General features: G+C 41.4%; 1 protein-coding gene across 1 annotated transcript in view; it reads right to left on the bottom strand.

Annotated features, from left to right (window-relative positions):
- Window positions 1-20,844, bottom strand: part of CTNNA2 (catenin alpha 2) — a 1,210,173-nt gene that overhangs the window by 900,755 nt on the left and 288,574 nt on the right. Inside the window, exons 4-5 of the mRNA XM_052647702.1 lie at window positions 9,203-9,322; window positions 2,196-2,462 (exon numbers count right to left, since the gene is read on the bottom strand). Coding sequence (XP_052503662.1) covers window positions 2,196-2,462; window positions 9,203-9,322 — 387 coding nt within the window. The remainder of the gene's footprint in view (window positions 1-2,195; window positions 2,463-9,202; window positions 9,323-20,844) is intronic.

Raw genomic sequence — 20,844 nt, forward strand, 5'->3', positions numbered from 1 at the left:
CTGAGTGACTGAACTGAACTGAACATGGGATAAATTCAACTGAATTCTAACTTCTCAAAGGTGGGCCATTGCTGGGAGCCAGCGTGAGGAATCCCACCCATGACAAGGTCATGCAGAGAGGCCTGATGGGCAAGGCGAGTCAAGCCTCAGGGTTTCCCCCTGGTATTTCCTGAGCATGTACCCCAAAAATAAGAATCTGCCTGCCTTATTGTATTGTACTTTTCCACTCTTCTGATACTCTCTGGAAGAAGTTAATTCAGGGCTTCAGTTTCCTGCAAAAGAATGTCTCAGCTTAAAACCCCCTCTGATAGCTCTCTAACTTGCCTCACAGGTTCCCCCGGACATTTTACAGCTTGTGAATTGCTTACAGCCCCCCATCTGCAAGAGGCACAAAGTTTAAAGCATCTTAAAGATACAGAGCCTTTTCTAAAGAGCTAAAAATCATATTGGTGACGGATTTCACTGTTGACTCAATGATTGCTGCCAGGCCTCCATATTCTTTATCTTTTAGGCACCTGGGAGGATGTTAATCAATGTAAATGGGATATGGAAAAAGATATATAATAGTTTTGATGTTAGCAACACTAGACTTTTGAGTTAATTACTTTTCTTTTGTTATAAATCACTGTACTCCTTTTACTTGTTATAAATTGCTGTATCTTTGCTATGTAAGAATGTAACTTTATTTAGTATTTTCTGAGAGTGGCACCAGACTTTGGGAAGATCAACACAAATAAGTCTTCTGGTTGACAAACCCTTATCAGAAAAACAGCTGTAAAATGTTAATTGGCCCTTTTGGCCAGAAGATGATGTAAATTACCTAAGACAGGTATGCAGAGAGAAAAGCCTGGTTTTGATGGGTCTGGGCTGCTAACGCTGCATAACTTTGTGTTACCCATTGATCTCTATGTACAATCAAAAAGGCATAAAAGGCCTTTCTAGACAATAGAGGCCGGGCCAGTCATTGGAAGGACTGGGTTTCCCCCATGTCTCCTCTTCACTCTATTTTCTGGCTGAATTCCCATCTGGGGCGTGGAGGCTTGGCATGTCTACTTACTTGCCCCGGCTTCTAAGATCCATGCGAGAGGGAGCCTAAGGTGGGGCACTGCCCGCTATTCAAGAGGACGCCAGTGGCCTAACGTAGATGGTGCATGCTCCTTGTCTGGAACTTTATTGGCTTTCCACGTAAACCAAGTTATTCAGCCTCTTTTCTCCACTAAATTTTCCTACTACACTATTTCTTCCTAATCTAATCTTATATTAATAAATAAATAAGTGTTTCCTCGCCTAAGCCATTCACACTTCGAATTACCCTGGATCCACCGGGGCTGGACCCCAGCAGGTCATATCCTGACCCAGGAGTGGTGAGAACTGTTAGCCTGGACCATTGATGACAGGCATCCTTCCAGCTCATTTTGTTGCCTCGAATATACCCAGGCTCACTGAGCCCTCCTTCCACTGCTTCCCTCATTGGGACACACCCCTAGAAACAGCAGGTTCAGAATGTGAGTCATTCATGGGACTAGCAGAGGTGCCACCTGGGGTGGGGCGAGGCAGTGCTGATGCAAGGAAGACCGGGATCCTGGATAGGACGAGAGGACAATGGAGTTTGCTCGCCAGGGACTGAAAAATCAAGAAACTGAGAGCAATCCTTTACTCAGACACAACATACGGGTACTGTACACCTACAGTGCCTAGGACGTTTGCCTCTTCAATAACGAAGTGCTGTGTGCTTAGTCGCTCAGTCGTATCTGACTCTTTGGGACCCTTTGGACTGTGGCCTGCTGGGTTCCTCCCCTAGGGGATCTTCCTGACCTGACCCAGGGATCAAACCTGCACATCTCCTGCATTGTAGGCGGATTCCTTACTCACTGTGCCAGAGGGGAAACCCTGAATAATGAAGATAAACTTGCAAATTATAAACTGTCCTTACTGTAACAGTAAGGAAAGTTACAGTATTGCGGGTTTCTGCTTGAATACGATCAGGTTCTTAAATATAGTTGTCAGTTCCTTCTAAGACCAGTACTAGGTTCCACCAAGATGTCAGATTCCCAACAGTGACATATCATGTAGCTTATCTTACTATTAGAAGCCTCCAAAAGAGGCAAATTGATAGTATCTTGGTATCGCTTCATCCCTAAATCATTTTCTCAGTGAAAGCACACTCCCCTTGGATACATCACCCAGACGCTTACATCAAACTCGTTCAGAGCCGCAGCCAGCTCCCCAATGCCCGTGTGGCCTTTGGCTTCATCGGTGGGAGAGGTAGCTTGAGCAGCATTGGAGATGCCGGCAATGGCCTCCTGGACTTGTTTGAACACGTAATCTCGGTTGGCTCTGGTGGCAGCAACGTCTGGGTGGCGGAGAAAAGCTTGGGAGGCCGTGTACAGCATTGTGGCATTCTTCTTCAGAGCTCCTCGAGCGGCTGCCATCTCATCTCGACAGTGAGGGTCCTTCAGCTCCTGTGTGTGCAAAACACAAATGTGAAGATTGCCATGAAAGTATCTGTAACAGAGCTTAGAGTCACAGACTTCTAGGACCACATCAATTTTATTTGTATTCAGTTAATATTTTACTTTATTTGTTTATAAGACGCTGTGTAACGACTATATTATATGTGGTATGGGTATGTCATTAAATCTAATTTGTATTGATCAATACAAAGGTAAAAAAGTAGAACTATAAGACATGAGTTTGAGCAAACTCCAGGAGATGGTGAAGGACAGGGAAGCATAGCGCACTGCAGTCCATGGTGTCATAAAGAGTTGGACACGACTTAGCAACTGAACAACAATATAAAATAAAATATTTATACTCTCCGAATTCCAAGTTGAGATACTCATTTCATGACATACATTATTTAACTTACCAATCTAAAATCATAACATAAAACAATTTTGTGCCTGGGAAATTCCATATGACCCAGCAATCCCACTACTGGGCATATATACCCCGAGAAAACTACAATTCTAAAAGACATGTATACCCCAATGTTCACTGCAGCACTATTTACAATAGCAAGGTCATGAAAGCAACCTAAATGTCCATCAACAGATGAATGAATAAAGAAATTGTGGTAGATTTATTCAATGGAGTATTACTCAGCCGTTAAAAGCAACAAATTTGAGTCAGTTGTAATGAGGTGGATGAAACTAGAGCCTCTTATACAGGCTGAAGGAAGTCAGGAAGAGAAAAACAAGTATTCTATATTAATGCATATACATGGAATTCAGAAAAACACTACTGATGAACTTAGTTGAGAATGGTCTTGTGGACACAGTGGGGGATGGTGAGGGTGGGAGGACTTGAGAAAGTAGTATTGACATATATATACTATCGTGTGTAAAATAGATAGTGGGAAGTTGCTAAATAACAAAGGGAGCCCAGACTGGCACTCTGTGATGACCTAGAGGGGTGAAATGTGGGGAAGGGGAGAGAGGCTTAACAGGAAGGGGATATACATATATATGATGTCAAAATAGTACCCACTGGGGAGTTTCTTTATTTTCAGCTTTAAAGAGCATTATAATTATGAATGATTATATTATGATTGTGAATGATTCACATTGTTGAACAGCACAAACCAACACAAAATTGTAATTTGATCCACCAATTAAAAGTAAATAAAGCTTTTTTAAAATATAATATGAGTTTAAGAATTACATGTTAATATAGGAAAATAAGTGAATAAGAAGTATTTTTTCTACATATATTTTAGAAATCATCTCCTCTCTCCAGCTGCCAAGAATTTGTACATACTGCTCTTCCCATGTGAAATATCTGAGCTTCCCTGTTCCAGCCTATCCTTTCCCTTGATGGGGCCCATCTCCTGAAGACCCACTCTCCATCCAACTCTCTAAGCTACCTCTCCTTCTACCTGCCCCCACAAGGCCCTCTTCCCTCCAATCATTAAAATGCATCATGCTTTACTGCATTTACCTAAGTATATATCTTTCTCCTAAACTGTATGTCTAATAAGAGCAAAGAGCCCTAGCTATCTTGTTCAGTGGTTCTTCAGTCAATAGCACAATGTCTGGCTCATAAAAATGCATCCAATAAATAATGCTGCAAGACTGTAAAACCTGAGCCACCAACAAAGTAAGTGGCTTGCATGGATCGGTTAGTTATCAGCAGATGGAAAACCCAGTCTTCAATCTTCTGACACTGTGCCTGCCTCCATAATCAATTACGATTGCAAACATGGGAAATCAAACTCGCCTGATTTTGCTTACTGCATCACTGGCACTTCATTATCATTTTCACAATGGGGTTCAGTTTTTTAAAAAACCACTTTTGATGGCAGATCTATCATTTTAGTTTAGGGTATAATAAAAAAAAATAGATCACAAATGATTTGCTTTCTAAGTTTTGGATGTCAAAATAGTACCACGGGGGAGTGTCTTTATTTTCAGCTTTAAAGAGTATTGTTAAGAAAATGTTCTCAGTATTTTTAGAAATGTTAAAGGCAGTATTGTTCCCTCAGAGCTATGCAGGACCGCCAGCTGAGCATCTCTGGGAGAAAATTTCTCTAGTTTCAAAATGTATCATTAGAGGGTATTTGAACCACTGGGGTTCTATTCCTGTTTGCTCAGTTGGTAGATGATAGATGGATGACCTGGAAACAGTAAATCGCATCCTCTCTTTTTTTCAGTCAAAATAATTCTAAGACAAGCACATTATATTTGATATCTAGGATTGGTAAGACAAACTGACAATAAGAAGTAAACAATCGGACTTCCCTGGTGGCCCAGTGGAAAGGAATCTGCCTGCCAATGCAGGGGCCACGAGTTCGATCCCCTATCCAGGAAGATTCCACATGATGTGGGGCAACTGAGCCCATGCGCCACAACTTCTGAGCTTGTGCGCTGCAAGTACTGAGGCCCACGTGTCCTAGAGCTGCACGCTGCAACCACGGAGCCCCAGTGCTGCGACTACCAAAGCCCACGCGCCGAGAGCCTGCGCTCTGCAGCAGGAGAGGTCACCGGAATGAGAAGCCTGTGAGCTGCAACAAAGGGCGGCCCCTGCTCACAGCAACGAGAGAAAGCCCCCAAGCAGCAACAAACACACAGATAATTAAAAATAATGAAATGTATAAACTTAGTTTAAAAAAGCAGTAAACAACTGAGCCATCTATCCCCTTCTGCTTAGACACTGACAGATCAATGCCAGTCAACAAAATTTCTAAACCAAGACAACTTATTTTTAGCCCTAAAGCTCAACAGAGATAAATAGGGAACCCACATGTGAGAGAATCCTTTACACTGGACCATCTAGGCAGTGCCATTGGAAGTTATAAAGAGTCTTAGTTAACTTCCAGAATGCCTGGCCAGAAATTTTATATTCCATTCTGGGGTATCTACACTAATAAGAAAATCTAAATATGAAAGTGAGAAATAGAGGGTAGGAAATTCTTCCCATAAAGATATTTTTAGAAACATTTTTAATTACATGGAAGAAAATTGTAAACAATGTAAATGCTGAGTTATGAAGAACTGGTTAAGTAAACTACTGAAGTTCTCATTTGATGGACTCGTTATAAAGTGAAAGTGTTAGTTGTTCATTCATGTCTGATTCTTTGCGACCCCATGGACTGTAGCCTGCCAGGCTCCTCTGTCCATGGGATTTTCCAGGCAATAGTACTAGAGTGGATTGCCATTTTCTTCTCCAGGGGATCTTCCCGACCCAGGTATCGAACCCGGATCGCCCACATTGTAGACAGGCGCTTTACCATCTGAGCCACCAGGGAAGTGCCCATCTCCTCTGTCTAGGGATTTCTCTAAGCAAGGATACTGGAGTAGTAGCCATTCCCTTCTCCATAGGATCGTCCCAACCCAGGGACTGAACCCATATCTCCTGTATTGCAGGCAGACTGTTTACCATCTAGCCACCAAGGAAGTCCCTGGACTCTTTATGTGGATATTAAAAGAAGTTTCCATAAAATAATAAAATCAGTAATATAAATAAAAAGAAGAATACAACATGCATACTTATATGTATAGCATGAATATAAATGTCAAAATATGAAGATAAGCAATTGAAAGGCAACCTACCAAAATATAAGTACCACGTTTTTGTGGCTGATAGATGGCTATGTGCCTTTTTTCCCCTTCTTTTCTAAATTTTCTTGAAAGAGTTTGAAATAGCGACTAGCTAAAATGATGTTAATGAGATAAAAATAAATAATATGTATGGGCCTTCTGAGATGAATATCTCATATTATTCCCATGGCTTTTAATACCAGTTACATGCTGATGATTTGATGAGGTTTGATCTCCCCTCATCTCTCTGCTATTTGACATTTCTACATGGATATCTTATAAGAATCTCAAAATCAATGTATTTAACTATGATATCTTGATACTGCTAGAAGACTGGCCGCTTTCCAGTCTTCATCCATCTCAGTAAATTCACCACCATGTACATATTTGCTGAGACAGAAAGTCAGATGTGAACTGGTTGCATCACTGCCTAAGCTCCCATAGCCAATTCCACAGCAGGTCCTGAGTGTTCTATTTTCAATGTAAATTTGGACTCCCTAGGCTTTTCTCCATCTTTACTGCTGCCATGCTAAAGGAGACCATCTCTGTGGCAGGAGGGACAGGGCAGGGCCCCGGAACAGCCTCATCAAGAGTAGGCATTAGGCAGAGGACAAAATCACCTCCTTTTTTTTATCTCTTAAAGAGACCACAACGCATGAAGGAATGGCAACTAAAACAGAAACTCTGCAGCATCTGAGCAAGAAACTCTGAGCATGAAAACCATGGAGCAGGTACAATATAAATGCAGGACCTTCCACGTGTGGTGCCTGATGTGGGAAAATTTTAAGGGAAAATACAGCTCTTAGAATACCTGTAGCGTGGCTTCAGGAGAAAAATGCCAGGACCAGGAGCTGATGCACGCTGGTGCAATCCAGGACATACATCAGCTCTGCCCTCAGTGAATGTTCAATCCCTAATCAAAAGGATCCCTACCCATTCAAAGGGCTACAAGATAAATAGCAGATCAACAACCCTGTGGGGCATTACTGGGTCCAAAGGACTCCCACACTCCTCTCCTTAACTTTTGCTTCTGCCCTGAATAAACTGCTACTTGGTTCTCTTTGCTCCTCAGCCTCAGAATGTGTGTTTATTTTTCCTTTGCACTTTTGTGTTCCTCACACAAATTCTTTTGGATTGAACAAGAGACTGGACAAAGTTTTTCCAAAAAGTGTCACTCATCTAGACGACTTCATTCCCATCCATCCACAACTAGTCTATGCTCTTTGACACTACCCCTTCTTTGCAACACATCTAGAAAAATATGAAAATGTAAACCTGCGACTTTGATACCAAACTCTAAACTGTTCAACCACTTGCTACTTACAATAAAATCAGAACACTCTCAAGACTCTGAGTGTCCTGGCACCCACCTTTCCCCACAGCGTCCTGCTAGGTTCTCTGAAATTAAAAGTTTGTTTTTTGTTTCTTTTTTTTTTTTGGTCAGGTGTTGAAACAAGCTAAATGAAGAGCTTCTGGGCCTTAACCCTTTGCTTCAGAGTGACTTCACTCCTAACCACACTACATATCTGGGCTACCAAGCAAGACTCCACCTGAAGAAAGGATTCTGTTGATAAAAGTAATCGCATGAACTAAAATCATACAAACTCTGGGAAACAGTGACAGACAGGGAAGCCTGGCGTGTTATAGTCCATGGGGTCGCAAAGAGTCAGACACAACTGAGAAACTGAACAACTAAATCATGCCTGTGTGGCCATCACAAAGCACTAGAAGCTCTTTAGGGAAAGGGACTAGATCTTGGTCAGATTTGTTACCCAGGTATTACTTCTGTTTGGTACAGATGAACACTCAAGATGTTGGCTAGAACTTTCCTGCTGGACACAGAGAACACTAGAAAAAGTCACTGGAAGTTGCCAGAAATCCTGGGAGCACTCAAGAGGGCAGGTGAAGAGGATTTTAACACATCTCCCCATATTTAAAGATGCCATTTGCAAAGAAGAAAGAAAAAGATACACTGTTTGGAACACACTATTCTAATGGTCCCTACAGAACAAACAGAGCTGGCCAAATGGAGGTGCCATCTTGGGACAATGGGGAGCAGAGAAAACCCAGGCCACCCACCTTCATCAATACCTGTGCTCTCCTTCCCTCATCCACTCCACTCTCTCCCTCTCTCTCTCTCTGCCTTTCCTCTATTCTTCCTCATGTTTTCCTAATCCCTTTCATAAAATTTTTACTCTGCCTGCTGCACCCTTGGGAGAGAGGTGTTGTATATATATGGTGCTGTCCACAGGGTGGGGAGGTAAAAACTGAAGGCCAAGGACAGTGCCCAGGGAGTGGCCACAGTGCCACACCAGTCTGACATTTTTTATTTCAATCAGGTCAGACATCGAGAACAGACCTGTGGTGTGAAGGGGGAGAGGTATAGGGAGGGATGGATTGGGAGTTTGGGCTCAGCAGATGCAAACTCTTACATGCAGAATGGATAAACAATAGAGTCCTGCTGTTTAGCACTGGGAATTATGTTCACTATCCAGAGTTAAAACATAATGGAAAAGAATATTTTTAAAAACCGTATCTATATTTATAACTCAATAACTTTGCTGTACAGCAAAACTTCACACAACATATTATTCTAGATATGTTGTAAAGATGGGGGAGTCTCAAATTACAGTTTTTAATGTAATTTCTTACATTAAAAAATAAGTAAATAAAGGTCAGAAAAAGAAAGGTTAGAGTCTGGTGAGGTTGGCAGGGTGGTCCCCACCAGTAAGGCAGGTGGCCTGTGATCAACTGCAAGTACCCAGGGGGACTGGGAGTACCAGCAGGGTACAGTGGGACCAGAAGTGACCCAAATAGGAAACTGCCTTTGTGATCAAAGGTCCTAGGGTATTTGATGATCTGACAAGCGGTTGATGCAGTCGATGATGTATTGTCCAGGTCTACAAAACTGCAAGGTTACGTAAACTCACTCACTTTCTCCCCTTGTTGTTGTTCAGTCGCTCAGTTGTGTCCAACTTTTTGCAGTCCCATGAACTGCAGCATCCCCATCCTTCACTATCTCCGGGAGTTTGCGCAAACCCACGTCCACTGAATTGGTGATGCCATCCAACCATCTCATCCTCTGTCGCCCCCTTCCTTTCCTGCCCTCAGTCTTTCTCAGCATCAGGGTCTTTCCTCCCCTAGATTTCCAAAATTTTTCCTACCTGTTGTCTTCTCGCAGCTACATAGTTAAGTTTCACCATCTCTTTTCCAAATTCTTTAAAGCGATTTGCAAGGTCTTGCTCATTTGTAGCATTTTTGACAGCTTCCAAGGCCTCCTCCACCTGAAACAGACAAAAAAAAATCCAATATATTTATAACTGGATAGTACTTCAATATTGGACTTCACTGGTGGCTTAGTGATAAAGAATCTGCCTGTAACACAGAAGATGCTGGTTTGATTCCTGGGTGGGGGAGATCCCCCTAGAGAAGGAAATAGCAGCCCACTCCAGTATTCTTGCCTGGGAAATCCCATGGAGAGAGGAGCCTGGTGGGCTACAGTCCAAAGGTTGCAAAAGATTCGGACATGACTTAGTAAAGAAACAACAACAAATTTCAACATTGCTAAACATGTTAGAAACACTAGTTGTTAAAAAAATATGCATTAATATTTAAATAAGATAATAGGAAAAAAGTACCCCAACAAGCATTTATAATCGGAAAATTACATACTATTTTTTATATAAAATATGCATGCATGCTGTCACTTCAGTCACGTCCTATTCTTTGCAATCCTATGGACTGTAGAGAGGCAGGCTCCTCTGTCCATGGGAATCTCTAGGCAACAATATTGGAATGGGCCACCATGTCCTTCTCCAGGGGATCTTCTGACCCTGGAATGGAACCTGTGTGTCTCACATCTCCTGAATTGACAGGAGGGTTCTTTACCACTTAGTACCACCTGGGAATTGTTATATAAAAGATAATAACTGCTAAACTTCTAAGTCATATAAAACACTACACTGTTTGTAGTTTGAGCTGCGATTTCCATAAGGAATATGGACTTTTACTTTGAAGTAGAAAGATAAAGAAAAATAAACTTAAGAGGAGGTATGGATGTAAAAACAAACACCAGAAATCTTCACAGGAGGAAATGTTTTGTAAACAAAAACTGGAGGAACTCCTGGGCTGCAAAAAGCTTGAGATAGCTTAAATCTGCATCTTGGCATCACCTCAAAATCTGCAGCAAAAGGATTGCAATTTTATTTTTATTTCATTTATTTCTTTACTTTTGGCTATGCTGAGTCTTGGTTGTGGCATGCGGGCTCATCAACGCTGCTGGCAGGATTTCTCTTGTTGTGGTAAGCAGGGCCTACTCTCTAGTCGCAGGTTTTGGGCTCTAAAATGTGGGCTCAGTAGTTTTGGCAGATGGGCTTAGCTGCTCCAAGGAATGTGGAATTTTAGTTCTCAGACCAGGGATCGAACCCATGTTCCCCATACTGACAGGAAGATTCTTAAGCACTGGACCACTAAGGAAGTCCTAGGGATTATAATTTTAAGCTGTGATTATGCCTAGCCATTCCATTAAGGAGAAAATGTTGAGCCTCAAGAAGTAAGTGAATTTGAAGTTTTGTTGCCATTTAAGGTCATCTCACATGCTAGTGAAGTAATGCTCAAAATTCTCCAAGCTAGGCTTCAGCAATACGTGAACTGTGAACTACCTGATGTTCAAGCTGGTTTTAGAAAAGGCAGAGGAACCAGAGATCAAACTGCTAACATCCGCTGGATCATGGAAAAAGCGGGAGAGTTCCAAAAAAACATCTACTTCTGCTTTATTGACTATGCCAAAGCCTTTGACTGTGTGGATCACAATAGACTGTGGAAAATTCTGAAAGAGATGGGAATACCAGACCACCAGACCTGCCTCTTGAGAAATCTGTATGCAGGTCAGGAAGCAACAGTTAGAACTGGACATGGAACAACAGACTTGTTCCAAATAGGAAAAGGAGTATGTCAAGGCTGTATATTGTCACCCTGCTTATTTAACTTCTATGCAGAGTACATCATGAGAAATGCTGGACTGGAAGAAACACACACTGGAATCAAGATTGCCGGGAGAAATATCAATAACCTTAGATATGCAGATGACACCACCCTTATGGCAGAAAGTGAAGAGGAACTAAAAAGCCTCCTAATGAAAGTGAAAGAGGAAAGGAAAAAGTTGGCTTAAAGCCCAACATTCAGAAAACAAAGATCATGGCTTCCAGTCCCATCACTTCATGGGAAATAGATGGGGAAACAGTGGAAACAGTGTCAGACTTTATTTTTTTAGGCTCCAAAATCACTGCACATGGTGACTGCAGCCATGAAATTAAAAGATGCTTACTCCTTGGAAGAAAAGTTATGACCAACCTAGATAGTATATTCAAAAGCAGAGACATTACTTTGCCGACTAAGGTCCGTCTAGTCAAGGCTATGGTTTTTCCTGTGGTCATGTATGGATGTGAGAATTGGACTGTGAAGAAGGCTGAGTGCCGAAGAATTGATGCTTTTGAACTGTGGTGTTGGAGAAGACTCTTGAGAGTCCCTTGGACTGCAAGGAGATCCAACCAGTCCATTCTGAAGGAGATCAGCCCTGGGATTTCTCTGGAAGGAATGATGCTAAAGCTGAAACTCCAGTACTTTGGCCACCTCATGTGAAGAGTTGACTCACTGGAAAAGACTCTTGATGCTGGGAAGGATTGGGGGCAGGAGGAGAAGGGGACGACAGAGGATGAGATGGCTGGATGGCATCACAGACTCGATGAACACGAGTCTGAGTGAATTCCGGGAGATGGTGATGGACAGGGAGGCCCAGTGTGCTGCAATTCATGGGGTCTCAAAGAGTCGGACACGACTGAGCGACTGAACTGAACTGAAGGTGGCATCAACTAGGGTGAACAGAGTAACAATCACTGGAATTGACCAAGAACATAACCTTGGGTGAACAAGGCACAAGATGGAATCCATATTTGCAAAATCAAAAGTTCTTAGTTTTGAAGGGAGTCTGGTGCAGAGGTCTCAACTAGTATAGGTTTTTGAGAAAGGCAGCAGAAAAAAAGAGAGAGAGATGGTAGCTCTGAGAGTTGGACCATAAAGAAGGCTGAGCACCAACGAATTGATGCTTTCAAATTGTGGTGTGGAGAAGACTCGTTAGAGTTCTTGGACAGCAAGGAGATCAAACTGATCAATCCTAAAGGAAATCAACCCTGAATATTCATGACTGATGCTAAAGATCTAATACTTTGGCCACCTGATGCTAACAGCCTACTCTTTGGAAAAGACCCTGATGCAGGGAATGATTGACGGCAAAAGGAGAAGGTGATGGCAGAGGACAAAATGATTACATAGCATCACTGACACAATGGACGTGAATTTGAGCAAACTCTGAGAGACAGTAGAGGACAGAGAAGCCTGGCATGCTGCAGTCCATGAAGTCACAAAGAGTCGGACACAACTTAGTGGCTGAACAACAACAAAGCTCTGAAAGAGTAATAAAAAATACAGAGAATGTATGGCCTACTGCAGAATTCCAATTGCCTCTTGTAGTTTAGACTGAATCAAAAGACAACATACAGACAGATCACGGTTGAGAATGTGGGAATCCAAATGACCACTAAAGTAGCTAGAAAAAGTCACAGATTAACACAGTACCAAGTGATAGAGATACACAATTTGTTTAAACTTGAGACAATCACAAAGGTTGCTAATCCAACTTCCTCACCAAGTTTCACTGAGTAGAGGAAGAAAATGGTGTATATAAACAAGTGATAATGGATACCATTACATCCTTTCCTCCGTAGACATTATAATACCATTCAGTTTACCCAACAGACTACCATTTCATTAAGGAAAGAGTTGCAGCCAGAACGGAGGTTATTTATAAAGATGGTGAAAGGAGCTCAATCTAGACTCCAGATAAAATTATTTCCATTCTCATCATCTATGGAGATTCTTCATCTTTTTTTTTTTCTATTTGTAAAAATACAAAATTATTTAATTAATCAATTTTAGTCTTACCCAATTCCTGTGCAGGCTTTAATTATACTCAAGGAAAAGAGAAGCATAGTTGAAAACAGAACTGTTGTGTGTTAGGTTATCTTTTAAGCACTCGAGTCAAAGGGTATTTTATAGTATGAAATGGCTCATTTAAACATTTTCATGGATTAATGAGAATCTCGTATCTCAAACCTTTAAAACAACACATCAATGATGTCTCCCTTTCTAAAAGATTTATAATCATTTTACCGTGGCTCTCAACAGCATCACTGAGAGGAAGCTCTTGGCAGTTAATTTGTTCCTGCTGCTAATTTGAGTTGTAAATCTTTTCTTAGGACATAAAATCTGGCCCCAGGGAAGAACAAAATAATTATCTCAGAAGGAACTAAATCTTGGATTTGTCTTATTCTATATATATATACTTATATATAATAGGCTTCTTGTTGGTTTTTAATCAGGCCAGTTTGGAGTATTTATTTTGCTTTGTTATACATCACTTATTTTCGTATTGTTTTTCTCTGAAGAATCCAGATGCTGGTCTGAATTTATGCTTCTAATTCAATGAAGTTCCTTGGAAGAGCAACACCAGTGACAGTGTCTATCTGTAAAAGGTAGACTTCGTCATACTCCGCAGAGTTAGAGTGACAGGTATCTAGTTAGGAGCTTTCGTATCGAAACACACTTCTGAACCTATCCAACACCCCACAGAAATGGAGAGAATGGAATTAACATCTAGGATTTAGGATACCATCACTGGCCCAGTACACTGCTACTAAAGAGACACATGATATACACAGAGAGCGGGAGAGAAAAAGAGAGAGAATGAGTACAAACTGGAAGGGACACAGATGAGGAAGAAGAAGAAGAAAAAAAAACAGGGTAAGGGGAGAAATGGGCAGCGTCCAGGCACTTCTGAAAAGTCAAAATCAATATGAAAATCAAGTTTTTGCTTTTGAACAGAGCCAGTGTTCTTTGGTTATTTTCAGGTGTCTGGAGAAAGGAAATTGACTTCTACATGCCAAGCAACGAATTCTCCTGCCAATGCAGGAGACACCAGACACGTGGGTTCAATCCCTGGATTGGGAAGATACCCCGGAGTGAGGAATGGCAACCTACTCCAGTATTCTTGCCTGGAAAATTCCATGGACAGAGGAGCCTGGTCGGCTATAGTCCATGGTGTCGCAAAGAGTTGGTCACAACTGAGCATACACACACAAAAGTGAAGCAAACATCTTAAAAGGTAACCCTTATGTAGAAAAGGAATCCAAGACACTTTGTCCACCTACCTGGCCCACAGTGACACATACAGGTCAGTACGTGTAGGGAGGGCTATGGAGTCAGACTGGCCTGTGTTTGAGCCCCAGCTCTGTCATTTGTTAGCTCTATGATCCAGGGCAAGTCACTTAACCTTTCTAAATTCCAACTCCAATGTCTTCGTTAATAATATGAAGGCAATAGAGTCCAGATACTACAAAAGGTTGTTCTTAGAATAAGATACAAAATGAAAAAAAGAAGAAATAAAACTGGAAAATATAAAATAAGGTGGCCAACTAAGTCCTAATATAAAATAAATATAAATGGGCTAAATGTTTTAATTAGAAAACAGAAATTCTCAGATGGGGCCTTTAAAAAGATCCTGCAATATGTCATCTATAAGAGACAATTTGAATAAAATGATAAAAAATGTTGAAAATTAAAAAATGAAACCTTCTACACTAATGAATTTAAAAACCTAACTGAAATTGATAAATAGGTAAAATGCCAATATTGATTTTAAAAAGAAGTAACAGAACTTGAATAGACCAAAAGAATGCTATAGAAATGGACATGGCAGCCAAAGATGACTTTTCTACTCTTTTCTCAAACCAGGCACATTAGGTGGGTGAAAAATGAAATGTAAAATAGCAAATACATAGCAGAATGCCTGTCAAGAATTAGGAGCTCCTTTCACAGACAGAGGCTTCCCAAGTAGCTCAGTGGGTAAAGAATCGCTTATAGTGCAAGAGATGCAGGTTCGATGCCTGGGTAGGGAAGATCCCCTGGAGGAGGGCATGGCAACTCACTCCAGTATTCTTACCTGGATAATCCAATGGACAGTGAAGCCTAACAGGCTATGTAGTTCATGGGGTCACAAAGAGCCAGACAGGACTGAAGTGACTGAGCACGCACGCACGCGTGCACGCACACACACACACACACACACACACACAGATACTGACTTGCTATATAATCCACCTAAGGGTAAACATTGTTTCTGAATGATTGTAGAAAGGAAAGACTACATCTTGCTCGTGGACTATCTGCAGGTGACATGAAATCAAGAAATAGTGGAAGGACATGGTGGTCTCATGGGGGAACTGTTCTAAGGGGAGTTTGCCGGGGCTCTGTGTGCCAAGCTGGATTGGGAAATCACTTCCAACAAGCTGATAAAGAGGGCCCTCAGAGCAGTTGCCACATTCCTTGTAATGAATACCCTCCTGACCTTGGGCACTACTGACAGCTGTTCTCACAAAAGCCAATCTGGGCTGAAGAACACCAGTGCAAGAATCCTCAGCTCCAGCAGTTCTGCCTGTCCTTAATACTGGAGCCTGTGCATGGGAACAGCTGAGAAAAGTGAAAATTCCAGACAGGATATTACAGGTCCTCTATTGTTACTGGATTTAGATATTATTTTCTAGCTTGTCTCTCACAACTCTTGAAATCTTTGATCTTCTCACAGAGTCTGCTCAATATAGCCCTTACTCCCATTTCCAGAGCAAACCCACTTGCCGCTATTATTTACTCCAGAATTGTGGCAATTTGTTTGAGACAGATTCTTTAAATCTAGTCTCCAACTTTCCTGATTGAAATTTCACTCATTTACTTTGACATCGTAAAAGTAGACTGAGAATTCTTGAACTAACTCAGTACTTTTTAAGCACCTTCTAGGGGCTAGGCCGATCTACAGGGATGGGCACAGCACTGGACACAGGAGTCTGACCCTCCTCCTGGACTGTGTGATACAGTCACTGTCCATGTTGTTATGATCAACATCTCTGTTTGGACAGACTGACTTCATTCCAGGGTCCTAATCTTGATACTCAGTTGATTGGATTTTAAGTGACACTCAATGAAATGATTTAAAACAATAAGGCCCCTATGTACAAACTTTCAAGTTGTGAACCTTCAAAGATGCCAACATGCATTCCCTAAATTGAGTGAAATTGCAGCTTGCCCTCCATCTCCTGTTGCTGATGATCCTTCAGCTCCACCATCTCCCACTTCCCCTTCCTCTCCCGGTCAGTAGCTCTTCTTGTTTGTTCACTCAATGCCAGCCCCTGTATGCCAGCTGTTGTACTGGCCTAGTGTACTTTTCAAGGCACTGTATTGTAAGATGAAAGTGTTTTATTTTTCTGCTTAATTGTTTTATATGTATTATTTGTGTGAAAACTATTATAAACCTATTATAGTACAGTACTATAGAGCTGACCATGTTAGTTGGATACCTATGCTAATTTTGTTGGACTCATAAACAAATTGGACTTACGAACACACTCTTAGAACTGAACTTGTGTGTATGTAGTGGACTCTGGTATGTCATATGAAGTTCTCTTGTTAGGATCTGGATTTATAGTGATATTTTAAACTCTTAGGTTGGAGGAAAAATAACTGCAGTTTTGGACTCTGAATTTTAAATCATTATAACTATGCTCAAGTACATCTTTATTAATCAAAATAGGAACCATTATAATCAACACTATTTTGTCAATGAAAAAAAAAGCTTGTTTATTCCTATAGCATAAAAATCCATGCTTCCTGATTTGACAAACTCTTGGAAAGCATTTTCCGAGTCCTGCTAGTTGTGGAAGCATTTTCGCTGCAAAAGTTGTCACGATTCTTGAAAAAAGTGGTAGTTGGCTGGCAAGACGTCAGGGGAATATAGCAGATGAGGCAAAACTTTGTAGCCCAATTCATTCAACCTTTGAAGCATCAGTTGTGTGACATGCAGTCTGGAGTTGTCTTCGAGAACTGGGCCCTTCCTGTTGACCAATGCTGGCTGTAGGCATTGCAGTTTTCAGTGCATCTCATCAATTTGCTGAGCATACTTCTTAGATGTAATGGTTTCCCTGGGATTCAGAAATCTGTACTGGATCAGAGGGGCAGCAGACCACCAAACATTGACCATGACCCTTTTTTTGGTGCAAGTTTGGCTTTGGGAAGTGCTTTTGAGCTTCCTCTTCATCCAACCACTGAGCAGATTGTCACTGGTTTTAGAAAATCCATTTTTTGTCATGTATCACAATCCAATAAAGAAATGGTTCATTGTTTCCTAGAATGAGAAGATGGTACTTCAAAATGACATTTTTTAAAACTTTTTAGTCAGATCATGAGGCACCCACTTATTAAGCTTTTTCACCTTTCCAATTTGCTTCCAATGCCAAATGATCATAGACTGGTCAACACAGTTTTTGGGCAACTTCTAGTGTAGCTGTAAGAGCTTCAGTGATGGCTCTTAATTGGTTGTTGTCAACTTTCAATGGCTGGTCATTATCCTCCTCATCTTCAAGGCTCCCATCTCCTTTGTAAAATTTCTTGAACCACCAGTGCACTGTATGTTCATTAGCAGTTTCTGGGCCAAAGGGTAGTTGATGTTGCAAGCTGTCTCCACTACTTTATGATCCATTTTGAACTTGAACAAGAAAATTGCTAGAATTTGCTTTCTGTCTAACATAATTTCCACAGTCTAAAATACACATAAAATAAGCAGCAAGCAATAATTCATTAACAAAAAATGCAAAGCAAGAAGTGTGTATTAAAATGATGTGTAACGTTGTTACCGAAAGAGTATGTGTGTGGAGTCTGGCTGTGGCTCAAAAGCCAATAAACAGTTCAGGTTTGTAGAAAGGAAAGTTTGCTTTATTTCAGATGCCAGCAACTGTGGCGTGGGGGGAGGGTGGCAGACATCAGTCCAAAGGCTGACGTCTTTCCAAAGCAGGGGGTTAGAGCTTTTTATAGACAGTCAGGGGAGGGGTTACATGCAGAAACAGCACAGTCATCTCTAACAGTCATATTCAAATTGGTCATCAGTGGTCTGTCTAGCATCATCTTGGTTGTTTTAGCTACAGTTCATCTTCAGTTCCAGGGTGCATCTGTTCCCAGTTTTACAGTCAATTCTCAGAATTGTGGCAGCCCAAGCCAACTTATCTGCAGAGTACATCATGAGAAACACTGGGCTGGATGAAGCATAAGTGGAATCAAGACTGCCGGGAGAAATATCAGTAACCTCAGATATGCAGATGACACACCCTTATGACAGAAAGTGAAGAAGAACTAAAGAGTCTCTTGATGAAAGTGAAACAAGAGAGTGAAAAAGTTGGCTTAAAGTTCAACATTCAGAAAATGAAGATCATGGCATCCGGTAACATCACTTCACAGCAAATAGATGGGGAAATGGTGGCTGACTTTAATTTTTGGGGCTCCAAAATCACTGCAGATGATGACTGCAGCCATGAAATTAAAAGATGCTTACTCCTTGGAAGGAACATTATGACCAACCTAGACAGCATATTCAAAAGCAGAGACATTACTTTGCCAACAAAGGTCCATCTAGTCAAGGCTATGGTTTTTCCAGTAGTCATGTATGGATACGAGAATTGGACTCTAAAGAAAGCTGAACACCAAAGAATTGATGCTTTTGAACTGTGGTGTTGGAGAAGACTCTTGAGAGTCGCTTGGACTGCAAAGAGGTCCAACCAGCCCATCCTAAAGGAGATCAGTCCTGAGTGTTCACTGGAAGGAATGATGCTAAAGCTGAAACTCCAATACTTTGGCCATCTGATGTAAGAAGAGCTGATCATCTGAAAAGACGCTGATGCTCGGAAAGATTGAGGGCAGGAGGAGAAGGATGACAGAGGATGAGATGGCTGGATGGCATCACCGACTCAATGGACATGAGTTTGTATAAACTCTGGGAGCTGGTGATGGATAGGGAGGCCTGGCATGCTGTGGTCCATGGGGTTTCAAAGAGTCAGACACGACTGAGCAACTCAACTGAACTGAAGTCCTGGGTACAGTCTGTCTGTAGTTAACTTCTCCACTGGGGTTGGTATCTATTAGACAGCTCACAGGATATGGCTCAGAATATTATCTATAGCCCTTGAGAAAGAACCTTGAGAAGGTCCTTGACTATGCATAATGACTAAATTATTATTTAGTCTCTTCTGATGTCCTTTCAACATTTCTCATTTCTCTGATTAAACTTATTCTTTGACTAAGTTTCCACAGGCAGAAGGCATGCAGACAACATGGTGCAGTGGTAAGGAACACAGCCTTCTGTTCCATTTCATCATAACCATATTTATTTAAGAATGTATTTCAATATCAAATGGCAAAGTTCAACAAAACTGCAATGACTTTTGCACCAACCTAAATAGCTTGGAAATGGGAGTTGGCCAAGTCAATGAATAAACAAATATAGAATTCTATATTTAACTACTTGTTAAATCATATAATCTGGTTTGACATTGATATCTCAGCATCATCATACTTTATCTCTCTGCCTCCTAAAGATAAGCTGCCTTCTTGATTAAGTTTTCTGTTTCCTTGTGAGCAAGTGAAGAAAATGATTTCATCAGAAAGCAAGAATGATTAAATGCTAGTGTCACTGATTCATAATGTGCCATGGTTTACAAAACACAACAATAATACAGCTTGATACGTTTCCAAAGTTACTTTCAACTTGTGCAAGAAAAATGACAATAGCAAGTTTCACTGATTACTTATTGATGCACCAGACAATGTTCCAAATGGTTTACATGTATCTAATTTTGTCCCCCCAAATAGGTCTTTGAAGTTAATATTTCTGTTGTTTCTGCTTTACAAAGGAGAACTGCGGCCAGAGGGGTGATGCAGCCAGCCTGAGAGGTCTCACAGCAAACGTGAGGTAATCTGGGTTTGAACCCAGGTACTTTGCTCCAGAACACATAGTTTGAACTCCTGAGCTGGGCCACCTCAATTTCCCAGAAAGGATGGGTTCATAAAGCTGCTGGAGCTGATAATGAAGATTCTTTAAGGGTCCTTCCCCATCTGATCAGTCTCCAGGTTCTAGTGCTTCTACCTCTTTAGTTTCTATAAAATCTACCCCCTTATAGTTCACACAGCCACTGTCTGCACTCAGCTTTCCTTTCATTCACTGGCCTGGGTCGTGTAAAACATCTCTCAATCTATCTCACTTGATTGGGCTCACCCTTCTAATTCCTTCTCCATACTGCCACCAAATTGTCTAAATCAGGAATTTGATTTTATTGTATAGGACTACTCAGTTGCTCCCCATAATCTATAAACAGAATCTAAATAAACTTGTTGTTCAGTCACTAAGCCATATCCGACTCCTTGTGACTCCATGGACTGCAGCATGCCAGGCTTCCCTGTCCATCACCATCTCCCAGAGCTTGCTCAAACTCACGTTCATTGAGTTGGTGATGCCATCCAACCAACTCATCTTCTGCCACCCCCTTCTCCTCTTGCCTTCAATTTTGGTAGATTCCAAACTAATTATGATAATCAAGAGGCTCCCCACCCTACATCTCTCTCTGACTGCCCCTCCCACCTAACCCTCTCTGCTCCAACTACAAATCAACCCTATTCTTGTGAATACTCCAAAATTTTGCCTTACTCTCGTGCCTTTGTTCTGTCCTTGGTTTGTGAAGCTCTGTGTAGGTTAAACTTTTTGCCCCACCTGAATCCATCTCCCCTCTTATGCAAGAACACCCCAGCTGTGAGCAGTAAACCACTCTCTTCGTGGGCTGGTTATCAAATCCCAATTCATGCTTTCTGCCTGCTCTGTGAA

Source organism: Budorcas taxicolor, chromosome 11 (assembly GCF_023091745.1).
Source record: "Budorcas taxicolor isolate Tak-1 chromosome 11, Takin1.1, whole genome shotgun sequence".
NCBI lineage: Eukaryota > Metazoa > Chordata > Mammalia > Artiodactyla > Bovidae > Budorcas > Budorcas taxicolor.